The following is a 12,308-nucleotide window of genomic DNA, read 5'->3' as shown; positions in this document are numbered from 1 at the left end:
TCGTCACAGCTTGCCACAGAGCAACAGAGCTGCTTATCTGCTATGGAAGTGGCCATAACCACTTATTGTTATTACCACACTGTCAATCATTCTGTTCAAACAGAAAACAGTCTTTGCATTATGGTAGTTGAGATATCATGCCGTGCTGTTAGAAATGTCAAACATCACAATGTAATGATGAACTTTACCTCACCCTGAAACTCTTCTCCTCTTTGATAAAGATGGAGAGCCCCTTGCTTAGGTTATGCAGCAGCAACACACTGACACTAAAAGTATTACCAGATATTGTGAGAAAAACAGACAGAAACACGATTTTGACTGAAAAAGGGAAACCTTTGGCACATCACAAACTGGTAACAGAATTTCTGGATGCTGAAACTTTATCCGAACAGCTGGCAATACGCAAATGCATTGTTCATAAAAATAACACAGACTGTCTCAACAGGAATGCAAACTACCTCCTTCTTACAGATGCTAAGCATAGACATCAGCTAATTTCAAAGGATTACAAGGTGGAGCAACACCAGATATGTGAGAAAAAAACGGAGCAAAAACATGATAAAATGACCTCTCTCCCTGTTGTCATAGAATCAAATCGGATCAGATTTTGTGCTGATAAAAGTCTGATTAAGGACTGAGCTGGACAAAGGTTTTCCCCCTAGAGAGCATCAGACCCAGAAATAATCGGTCACAAAACTTACCCATGAGTAGAGCAACTAAACAGGGAAAGTGCTGATGAAATGCTGAGATATTGTACAAACTAGGTCCTCCTCACCATGGCCTTGGCAGTGAAGATTGCAGAGAGCACCCCATTGGTGCATGCCAGCCACAGCAGACGGGTCCCAAAACAAGTGGATGCCTTCATGATAATGCTCCCCTAAGGTTGTGCAGTAGCAGAAGCTGTGGAGCCTCGTAGAAAAGATAAAACACATAGAAAAAAATAGTCTTAACTTGAGAATAGTATTTTTGTACAAACCCAAAAGATGCAACCTTTGCAAAGACATGGTAAAACTGAACCTGACTGGTAATAGATTATCCTGACCTAGGAGACATGGTAGATAATATGATCATTCTGGGGGATATTCTTAACATTGTCCTGGCAGCTTCACTTGTTTTATGTTTATTCATGCCCTCCTAGTTTTTCAATTTAGTTCTTTATCGCAGACTCACAAGCGTCTCCATAGCAATAGGAGTCTCAGAAGATTTATGTTGCCTCCAGCCTTTTACAAATGTTCCTATGAATAAACAACACCCTTTCTCCTTAACATTGCCTTTTCAAGAAAAGAGACTCTTCTTTTCCAATTACTGACCGTGGTGAAGGAAAACTAGTCAAAAGATCATTAATAATGTAATAATTTACCATTGTTTTTACAAGCCAGTCTTACCCTGAAGAACACTGCTATGTTGAAATGTTGGTAAATCATTAAACGTTTAAGTATCTTTTGCATCGTGGCTACAAGTGTGTAGCTATTATAATACAGAAGAACTGTCCTTTTATTCCAAGCGGCAAGGAAAGCAATACAAAAAAGCCTTGGCGGGCTGAGGTTAATGAAAGGAGGTTAAAGAGTAACCACCGGTCACGAGGTGGGGATCATTTAAAACAGAACAAATCCAATCACAAGCAGGGGGGATTTGAGTATCATGACATAGGGTTTTGAGGGAAAGTATGACAAAGTCGGAACATGAAATTAATAAGTCATGGTCTCAAATTGAAGAAAAAAAACACGCGCTTGAATAAAGATAGGAAGAAAATGTCCACACTAAGAAAGTCCAACAATCAGTAAACATAAACAACTCTCTTTCAAATCCAAAAAGTAGAGCTAAAATTATAATTTGTGAAGTCAGGGGACAGACGTTTTTAGCTTGCACTGAGAGCACCCAGGGGAATGTTCTGAGCATGTGGGTATATTTTCTGTTTCAGAACTGAGAACACTAATAGAATAAAGCTCATTTGGGTTTAAAAAAAGAAAACACCACAAAGTCTGTCTACCATTTATTGTTTAGGGAGCTTGATAGTTGGGCTCCTGGCTTTACGAGAAAGTAACTGATCACAAATATTGATTGACTTTTCCTAGGCCATGGATATAACATATTGGAATTCCTAATTATTCCCCTTTAATGTAGAAGGGCCAGATATGCATTAGTATTTCATTTTTTTGGAAGATTGTTTTGATATTATCCTTGATTCATTAAGAACAAGCATCAGGAGTGGCTGAGATATCCCTGGTGTGGTCAGATGCATGCGATACATTAATGATAAAAGCTAACACTGCCGTAGAGCCTCACCAATGCACGACAACCTATACATTTGCAAAACGTTTGTTGTTCTTTTTTTTTTTTTTCAACATTAAGAAAGAAAGACAATCATGATCCTCTCAGAGAAGGTTGACACAATACCAAAGGAACATGTTTAGTTTGGATTTTTTATTCATCTTTTTTTTTTTATGACTTCTTTTTACTTTTTTGCTTTACGAAACAAATGCTTGCAGATGTCCTATGAATAAACAACAGCACCCTTCCTCCTTAAAAACAGGGGTCCCTCACCACTGCCTTATCAAGAAAAGAGACTCCCCTTGTCCAATTACAACCTCTCCAGATTCCCAAAGTGACTCTTATTTCCTGTATTTGACATTTGTTTAAGTGCATTAGTAGACAACATAACCATTTCGATTAATGTGCAATAGCTGAGTTTATGGTCAATGCGAAAAGATATATACATTGCAGCTATGACTCACATGAACTGTCTTTCAACACTTGAGCTAGCGTCAGAACTGGAGAGGGAGACAATCACAACGCAAGGAGCCTCCTTTCAAGCCCAGCCTTCGTAAACAGCAACCTTTACATCATCATCATCATCATCATCATCATCATCATCATCATCATCAGGATTAACTAGACTCTTTTGTCATACCTGTTTTCCTCCAGTAAGACAAAAAGGTTAATAGATAGAATGGTTTAAAATAAAGTTTAGTGATTGTGCTTTTAAAACCAAAGTAAAACAAATAACAAACATTGACATCAAGACAAAACATAACAGTGCATTACAAAATACAAAAGAAAAGAAAAAAAATCCCAAAGTGGCACTTTCTCGGGGCAGCTAAATAATATAGCAATTTACAACATGGATGGAAATGATAAAATAATAATTATATTTACTGGCATAATAAAATTAGAATTCACAAAATAAAAAAAGGAAGGCAAATTGGAGGTACCACAGTGGGTAAAACAAGAGAACATCATGTATACACGTATATTTACAGACAGTCCACCCCTCTCTGCTTGCAGCTATTTTATTACAGTAACAACTGACTGTATGGGCTCTCCAAAGTTCTTGTCGAGGCAAGCAGAGTCATGTCAATGTCTGGAGTAAGATTCTACTCCATATTGCATTGGAATTAAACGTAAATATACCACTGCATGTTTTTGTTTTGAATGCACTCTTTATCTTCAGACTTTCCTTTTTTTAAATGGACATAGAAAATGATAAGGTAGAAAAAAAAAAACATTGGTCTGTTTTCCAGATGTAAAGAAACACTAATGATGTACAGCATAATGGCAGCCAACATGATGGTGAAATACTGAGATATTTAAAATTGTAAGAGAAACAATGGTGCTCCACTCTTGGAAAAGTCAGGACAGTTCCTCTTTTCCTCCTCTGTTCTTCAGCTTTCTACCATCTAGGTGACAAAGCAAACATGTGTGTTATAGATATTGTCTGACATTAGCGTATTGCATATCTATCTCTATATCTGTACATGTGAGCCAGTAAGTAACAAGGCATTGCAGTATAGAAATGAGACTAATAATTTAGAAACATTAAGGATTAGATCACATTTTTGGACAACAGAAATTTTTACAGTGTAAAATATCATGCTTGTACTTTAAGTATCGATTAAAGAAGCATTAAATCGATACTTAACTTTTAGATGACATTTTAATACGTTTTTATGACATTCTATATGACACACTATATTATACTTTTTTACGACATATTATACTGTGACTTTTTTCAATACATCTTTATGGCATGCTGTAATGTAACTTGTTTTATGACTTATCATACTATGACTTTTTGAGGACAACCAACACTAGGACATCTTTTACATTTGAAAAAACTATACTATATAACTTATTTTGTGACATATATATCTAACTCACAATACCATGACTTTTCCATGATTAGTTTTACATTGTTATGACATACTATACTATGAAATTGTTATGACATACTATACAATGCCTTTTTAATTACATTTAAATCACCTAAGATACTTTGGCATGTTTACCTCAAGCTCTTCATCTCCTGGTTGGAAGGCCCCTGTGGTGTTAAGGCCCATGTCTGCAGGGTTCCTGCGGCCTCCTTCTCCTCTTCGCCGACCCCCTGAGCCCCTCGAGGACATGGAGCTGGAAGAGCTTGGGTCCCGGGGGCTGTTGACTGTGGGGAACTGTGGTCGGCTATAGGGCAGAATGTCCTCTGAACCTAGGGACAAAGAACAGTTGTAGGAGGAACTTTTAAAAACACTGCACATTGCATTGAGGGAAACCCTCACATAGATAATGTCGTTGTACCTGGGTGTTGCCGTGCCTTGTTGGCGCTGCTACCCTCATGTTTATTCCCTTTCCCTCCATGAGCAGTCTTTTGTCTCTCTTGAGGGTCTTTGCGTTCAGATGAGCTGTTTCTAGGGTCCGAGCCCTCTCTGGGCCGATAACCCCCCGTTCCACCTCTCTTGTCTCGTCCCTCTCCTGCTTTGGGGGAAATCACTCCCCGGCCATCCAGCACTGCCTTGGAGGGGTGTGTAGGCGACTTAAGCCCGGCTGGAGGTGGGATGGGCGGAGGTGGGAGATCTGAAGGATTAACACAGGAAGAAAGAACATTAACCAAAGACATAAAAAAAATAGGGTTTACACAACTTTTTAAAACTTTAGTGTGTATCATCTTTCACTCAGATGTCACATCTGCCGTGTGTGTACATACAGTGCACTCAGAGCTGTACACAGAGCTATGTCGAACAGAAACTCTTCTGTACAGACAGTAAACGGAACAGATGACAGGAGAGAGGCCAAATCTGGATAGAGAGTTATGAGATTTGAGTGAGAGGCAAAAGACGAGGAAGAGGTGAGTGTGACGGTCAGCAGCTGGCTCTCTGACCTGCTCGAACTCCCCTGTCGATGAATCAATGCTGCTTGTCCTTGAGCCATTATTCATACGAGGCCGGGCAGTGGGCCGCCCCGCCTCTCACATCACACAGCCAGCTAAACAAAACGCAGAGAGGAAAGCTTTGCCTGCCTGCAATCGATGGCTTTTCATCTTCTAATCAGCGTCCGACCTGAAGGATGGTTTTGTCAGCAACCACACTCATAATCCACGCAGGAATAGAAGGTTAGTAAACGTATCCGGTGCCAACTCTTACACCTTCGACAGCAACCGTAGACTTTTTTAAGATTGTGCAACACTTTTTTTTTCCACACAAGAAAGGCTCACGTGGCAGCTGATGTCTTTGCTGTGTCTTATTGGTAAAATCAGGCAGCTTCAATACACTTGTCTGATTATCCTACACCTCCATACACTCCACTTGAATACAAAAGGGGGGGACAGTCAATATCATACAGCAGAGAGGCGTCTGCAGTTTTTTAATATCTCTCTTGCCTCCTGAGTCATGCCTCAGTCCAATCAATACTACAGTCGGTGAGATATGCCTCACGACTAGGGAGGAGCAGAGCGCCTGTTCGATTTATGAGTGAATATCTGCGAGGACAGGACTCAGGTCTGAAAAGTGTCTCTGGGCTTGCCAAGGAGGGTGTATTGGAGGGCCTGGTGGTTAATTAAGCAGACAAGAATGAGACAGATCAAAAGAGACAGGAAAGGGTTAAGTACAGCGAGGAGGTAGAAAAAGGCATTTTCAATATGAAATCATGAGGGGAATATAACTTGAGAGCATCCGCATCCACTTTGCAAACAAGGGTGAATGAGTAGGTTAGAGAGGTGTATGGGGTAAGGGTGAAACACAGTGTGTGTATTTCAAACAATGCACCAGTCTTCCAGACCACATAATGTGTGTGTGTGTGTGTGGGGGGGGGGGGGGGGGGGGGGGGGGGATAACCTCCAAATGAAAAACAATCCATTCAGATCAAATGCAATCAGCAGGAGAACTGATGGACAGACAGCGCTGCAGAGCTGTCAGTCCGCCCCCTTACTGCTCAAACAAAGATGGAGGAGAGGGGAGCTTGGGAGAAGAGGAGAGAGTGGAAAGGGATGGAGAGATCACTCCAAAGGGAGGGGCAGCGAATGGGGAAGAAGCCAGGATATAAGGATGGTGGCAGGAGACGGAGGTTCAGAGTGGGGGGTTGGATTTTCTGCAGTGATATAGCCAGTCTGGCTCCCAGTGAGTCGGATATTACATCTCCCTGTCAAGTGCTTCCAACACTCAAGGACACCTGGCACTAAGAGGAGAGCCAGCTCTGGGACAGCACACACTGTACACAGCAGAGTGAGTGTGTGCAGGTAAAAAAAGACATTTCCACAGCATCAAACCCGAGAGGTAACAAGCAGAAATGGTGTTTTTTCCACTGGTAAGACATTTCCACAGCATCAAACCCGAGAGGTAACAAGCAGAAATGGTGTTTTTTCCACTGGTAAGATTGCTCTGTTGCTTAACAAGGTTAAAGCTTTTCCTTCTGTGTGCAGCTGCTCCGGTATTTAGCCCCTGTTTAGTTTATGTTCAACTCCAACCGAGTGAAAGGTGGCACTTCCGTATGAGCCACAGCACCTGGATCAATTTCATTAGTGGCTTGAGAGGAGAGACATCACAGTGTCAGCCGAGCCAAGCTGGGCAGCGCTCCCCTGGGACAACCCCCCTCCACTCCTCCCCACCGTGGCCCTGGCCTCCAACCTGCTGCTCCCCCGATCTGTTCAGCACTGCACAGATTAGGAGTAATGCCATGTTTGCATGTGCATAAACACATAAGAGAAGATGATAAAAACTCTGGCATTTGTCTGTCATTTACGGACACCACGGTAAACTGTACCTTTCCCTTCCATATCTGTAGAGCGAAGAGAGTCATTGATACAAACTGGCCATCCATGTACTTGTAGGATACAGCTAAACTATTTCGTCTTTCTTAGGCTGTAAGAAGGCTGTTGTTGGCTGTAAAAAGTCATTAGTACCTTTACAGACACACCTGTTCATACACATTACTAACTTAAGACCAGTATTATAAGCCACAGCATAAATTGAGAATATTTTCTATGAATAAAATCTACAACAACATGCAGTACATATCCCACTTGCATGAGGATATCTTCCTTTTTGAAATCTTACTCTATTTTTGGTAATACTGCAATGTATTCATGTGTACCTTCATTATAGGCTTCACGTCGCTGGTTCCCAGGATGACCTGCAGGATGACCTGCAGGATGACCTGCAGGATGCTGTTTCTGCTTCTTCGGAGGCCTCCTGTGTACAGCTGCCATACTCATGTTACTGTCTGTGGACACCGGGCTTCCAGGACGGTGGCTCGGCGGGTTTATTTGGTATTTTCGTGCTGAGAAAAGCAACAGAGAAATAGTTTAGTTTGCTTTACCATTCTTGACATTTTTTTCGCGATAACGTTCCTTGCGGATGTGGCGACTGTATTAAACCTACCGGAAGCTCCTGCAACTTCGTGGCCCAGTGTGTTGGGATATGTGGCCACCCTGATGCCTGAATACTCTGCAGCTGCAGCCACCGCTTGAGCAAAGTCAGCATCAGTGAAGAATGATCCGTCTGATGAGCTGACGGCACTGGACCTCCCTGAAGAGACATTATCCTCTTCAGAAGCGGAACCCCATCCGTTGATCATGGAGCCGGTCACCGAGCTTTCCAGGTCGCCCATGCTGGACGCAGGCGTCTGTTCAAGCCCTCGCAGCAGCAACCTTCGAGGGTGCATCTGGGGATGGTGGGGGTGTGTGTGGGGGTGGGTGTGGTGGTAGTGCATCTTGGCCACCTCTGCATCTGTCTCATCACCTTCCTCCTCCTCTTCCTCCAATATATCATCCTCCTCTTCCTCCTCCATACCATCAGTGTCCAAGGCCAATGGGCTGGTGATGTACCCATATGTGTGTGAAGGAGAGTGGGGCCTTGGAGGGGCTGGGGGGCTCACAGTGTGGCGTCTGCAACAGGTGAGAAACACACAGTATCAGAAACACCTCATGTTTTGGACAGATTATGTATAAAAAGTAAAATAATAATACCAGCCAATTATCATGGGGTAAACTGTAAAACACATGTCATTTAAATTCATTCTGATGATTTTCTGAGGTACACCTGAACACAATAAACACTATTCGAGAATTTGTGGCAAAATTGTCCTCTTTCAGAATCAGATAATAAGCACCAAAAAAACCATATATGCCAACAATTATGTAAATTCTTATATATCTTCTTGGCCGTTTAATCCTGAATTTATGATGCCTTCATTTCTTTAAACACTAAAAAGGATGAATTCCTGCTCACAGCTGCTTTATCACAACAAAATATTACTCTGACAAATGTTAACATTTAGACTGTGATGTATATTATTTCAAACAACTTTCAAATCACTGCAAGTAGATTTATATACTGTACTGAAATGAGCTGAAACAAATGGCTCCCAAGAAGGTAAGAAATCAATCTAAAACCTAAGATATGCTTTTGAAAAATGGCCAAGAGCTTTGTGCAATATAGGCTTGGGAATTAATTGCCTAAAACATGGAAAACAGTTGTGAATTTCTAATACTTGGGAGATTGTGATTCTTTATGAGGCTTCAAAAAAGTGATATATTCCCTGAAAACCTTTACACAGGCTGGCCACTCTCCTTTTGCTACTTGTTTCGCTAGTAGACATCACGCAGGTGTACCTGCGTTCATGGCTGTCAAGTGCGTCCTGGAGCATTGGCTGCATCTCCTCCTGGGGTGAGGGGGTGAGTGTGGCTGTAGACTGGTGACTGTAAGATACAGCTGCAGGGGAAGAGGCCGCCCCTCGGATAGGAGGAGTGGGGCCCCTCTCCATCTCCTCTTCCTCCTCCAGCTCATCAGGCTGCAGGTACATGTGAGAGGGGGGCATGGGGCACTGCATGTCTGGTTCACAGCTGCCAACCGAGGGAAATGAGCCTTGTTACCGTCATATCACTCACAAAAAAAGAAGAAGAATGTTTTCATATATTGAAGCCGGGAAAACATAAACTGAATATTCATGGCACCCTTCTATCAAGGTTTGACATGAGCCTACCACTAATAGATAGGAAAGCCTTGGGGCAAATGCTTCCAATGGAGGCGAGAAATAGCAGAAAAGGCAAGAAGAATGAACTCATATTTAAATACAGTGCGTGCATGCCTGTCAGCGTGTCTGTGTCTTTGTGTCTGTGCAGACATGTCCCACCTTTCTTCCATCGACAGGGAGTACTCCTCTGCGCTCCGGCTTGGAGGTGGGTTTGCAGGGGGAGGGGGCAAAAGGTCAGCCCAATTCATTGTGCTCTGTTTGGGTAGTTTGGGGGTGCGCACGCCTTTCTTCTGACCCTGACTTCCTGCTCAAAAATGAAAGAAAAGCTCTGTCAGTCATAAGACACCTGCAGACACACATACTTATATTCAGTCTCTGAAAAGCACATCAATTATTAATGTTGAAGAAATGGCAAGGTAATGAGCAAGGAATTGACAGCAGATAAAATGCATTAACAAGACTGGCTAACAAAGAAAAAGATCATTTTACACGCAAGAGTGCAAAGGCTAATGCAACTTTCCACTTTTATACAAGTGTGCACACATACCTCTCAGCTATTAAATAATGGAAAATACTATAAAACACAGCCATTTCCCTACAGCAGTGTTAGCGAGTACCAAGAGGAAAGGTAGGGAGAAGGGGCCCAATTAATTCCAAACTATTAGAATTGTGAACCAATGAGCTGTGAGGTGCAGCGAGCACTAAAGGCTTCTCCTTAATGGCTTGAACTTCAAACGCAATATCAGAATGGATACATGGCATTAAGGTGGCAGTGTTGCATGCCGTCTGCAATGTGTTATCATTTGTCCTTGTCCGCAGACAGACATTGAGGCCCTGATGAAATTAGGCTGCTCCATACCGGAATTAAAGTAGAGCCAATTAGAAGTAGAAACCGAAAAACAAAACATAATAAATAAAAAAAGGCTTCTTTTTATCGAATTTGCTTTAAACATCCCTTGGAGGACATGGCACCCAGAAAACAAAAGGTACAACAAGAAAATGCCTGGCGTGGTGCTCATGTCTCTGTTTGTTTTCAGTTTTCCTCCTTTCCAATTTCTCTTCAATGTAAGCTGACATGGAGATTAATCAAATCACCATTTTAAAGCATGCATTATTAGCATCTCAAAGTGATTTATTGCTTCTGAGCAATACTGGGATTATCAAATAGAGCTGGGGTTTGTTTGTGATTACATGGTTCAGAATAACAATAAACTGGGAAAATGTGGCGGTTCAATTTAAAAGAGCCAAAATATTTACAACAAAACTCCAAGCAAACTACTTGAGAGAAAGAGTCACGTGTTGATTTAAAAAAAAAAAAAAAACCTTTAATGATCACAAAGTATGTCTTTAAAAAAATTATCAAAAGAAATCCCAGTCTCGAAAAAAAGAAAAGAAATAGCATACTATATTCACATTTGTAATGGAAAACTATACACATGATTATGTCATGGCATGGTTTGTCATCAAAAACGTAATTAAAAGTAATATTATTTTATTCAAAAGTTGTTCTGCTTTTTCATTTATGCCATAACTTTCTCACCGGAGGTGCTACTGCTGCCTCGGTCGGAGCTGTTGTAGGAGCCCCCAGTGTGGCTGTCATGGGTCTGGTTGTAGGGGATGGTGGCTGGCATTGGGCCGTCGCCCCCTCTGTAGCGGTCTGAAGGTGGGAAGAATGGAGTGTATCGTTAGTACGGCCCCAGGTAGACATATTGCCAACTCACAAACGTTCCAGCAAAGCATCCACTGTTAATGAACAAGGACATGAAGGATGGTATTTATTCGGTAGAACAAAACCATTTCACAATGGAAAAGTTAAATGCTGTATACCATGAAAATACATTACACCGTGTACAGTGTTAAACACGACAAGCATGCAGTCATGCGTTGTCATTTTTCTGGTGAGTAGGTGAACACATGCAACATGTGCACAAACATCTCAAAGCTATCACACCAGATGTGGTTCCCTTCTGCAGGTACAACAAGGTGATGATAGCTTCGTTCAAAGCAATTAAATATCCAAGAGTTAGTTATCTTTGTCTTTCCCGTAGACATCCAACACCAAAGATAGACACTCACACATGCCTTCTTCACAAAACGACAACCTGAATACCGTACGACGACAGCAATTCAAGCCTGGCACACATTTAGTGGCAAAGATTGAAGATGATTGCATGGCAGATGATGAGGGGTTACATGAATGCCGTACAGACAGGCAGAAAGAGTGATGACGCTTATGTTGACTGAGAAGGAGCAAGAGACAGAACCGAGGAAAAGTTGAGCATGAAACTCTTCTCCAGGCTTCCACAGTGGGGCTGGAAGTGCCGCGAGAGAGGAGAAGACAGAGGGGAAAATCAAGTGGCGGAAGACCACGGCTTGGAGATGACCTCTTTAACCATGACTGCTAGTAGTCCACACACTCACCCTTGTTCAGCTTGTTTTGCTCCATGATGTTGTACTGTAGCTGGGAGGCCAATTCCTGTTTCTGCTGCTGAACTGAGGTGGGCTTCCAGCTGTGTTTTTCATTCATCTCTCCTCCACCCATGAGTCCTCCTCCACTCCCTCCGGTTCCTCTGTCTGAGTTAACGTTGTTTCCCATGATGGAGGACTGGATGAGCTGGGTGGTGGCGTACGGTGTCGGCTGGCCCCCTGGACCCACAAAGCGGCCATCTTTCAGGTTTGGACTGTTAAAGGTCTTCATCTCATTGATCTTGTTGGACAAGTCAATGTCTCCATAGACTCCTGACTCTGGCACCATGAGGTTGGTCTGCTTGTTTTCCATCTGGCTGTTATAATTGGCGATGCAGTCGGCTAGAGAACATGAGGAGGTTATTTAGTCAATGTCGTCTAAAGCTGATGAACTTAGGAGCGCGATGCCAGTTTGGTAAACGTTTTGAAACAATAGGGCATCTTCTGATCTACTGTGGAGATCAAAGCATTTATCTGAGGAAAGCTAAATACATTTACATAATCATTTAAAGCTTTTGAAAGAGGGACACTAGAGAGACATTTTATGTCCGTTCAACGCCAAATGTGATCTACTTGTGACTGACACAGGTGGTATTACACCTCGC

The 12,308-nt window shown here is 42.3% G+C and overlaps 1 protein-coding gene across 1 annotated transcript in view; it reads right to left on the bottom strand.

Moving 5' to 3' along the window:
• Positions 1-2,444: 2,444 nt before the first annotated feature.
• The window catches only part of robo1 (roundabout, axon guidance receptor, homolog 1 (Drosophila)), a 121,350-nt gene continuing 111,486 nt past the window's right edge, over positions 2,445-12,308 (bottom strand). Inside the window, exons 22-30 of the mRNA XM_034549150.1 lie at positions 11,659-12,045; positions 10,778-10,894; positions 9,397-9,541; positions 8,876-9,106; positions 7,644-8,149; positions 7,357-7,542; positions 4,570-4,845; positions 4,287-4,480; positions 2,445-3,677 (exon numbers count right to left, since the gene is read on the bottom strand). Coding sequence (XP_034405041.1) covers positions 3,663-3,677; positions 4,287-4,480; positions 4,570-4,845; positions 7,357-7,542; positions 7,644-8,149; positions 8,876-9,106; positions 9,397-9,541; positions 10,778-10,894; positions 11,659-12,045 — 2,057 coding nt within the window. The 3' untranslated portion in view covers positions 2,445-3,662. The remainder of the gene's footprint in view (positions 3,678-4,286; positions 4,481-4,569; positions 4,846-7,356; positions 7,543-7,643; positions 8,150-8,875; positions 9,107-9,396; positions 9,542-10,777; positions 10,895-11,658; positions 12,046-12,308) is intronic.

This window comes from Cyclopterus lumpus, chromosome 13 (genome assembly GCF_009769545.1).
Source record: "Cyclopterus lumpus isolate fCycLum1 chromosome 13, fCycLum1.pri, whole genome shotgun sequence".
NCBI lineage: Eukaryota > Metazoa > Chordata > Actinopteri > Perciformes > Cyclopteridae > Cyclopterus > Cyclopterus lumpus.
This window is presented reverse-complemented; position numbering and strand designations above follow the sequence as displayed.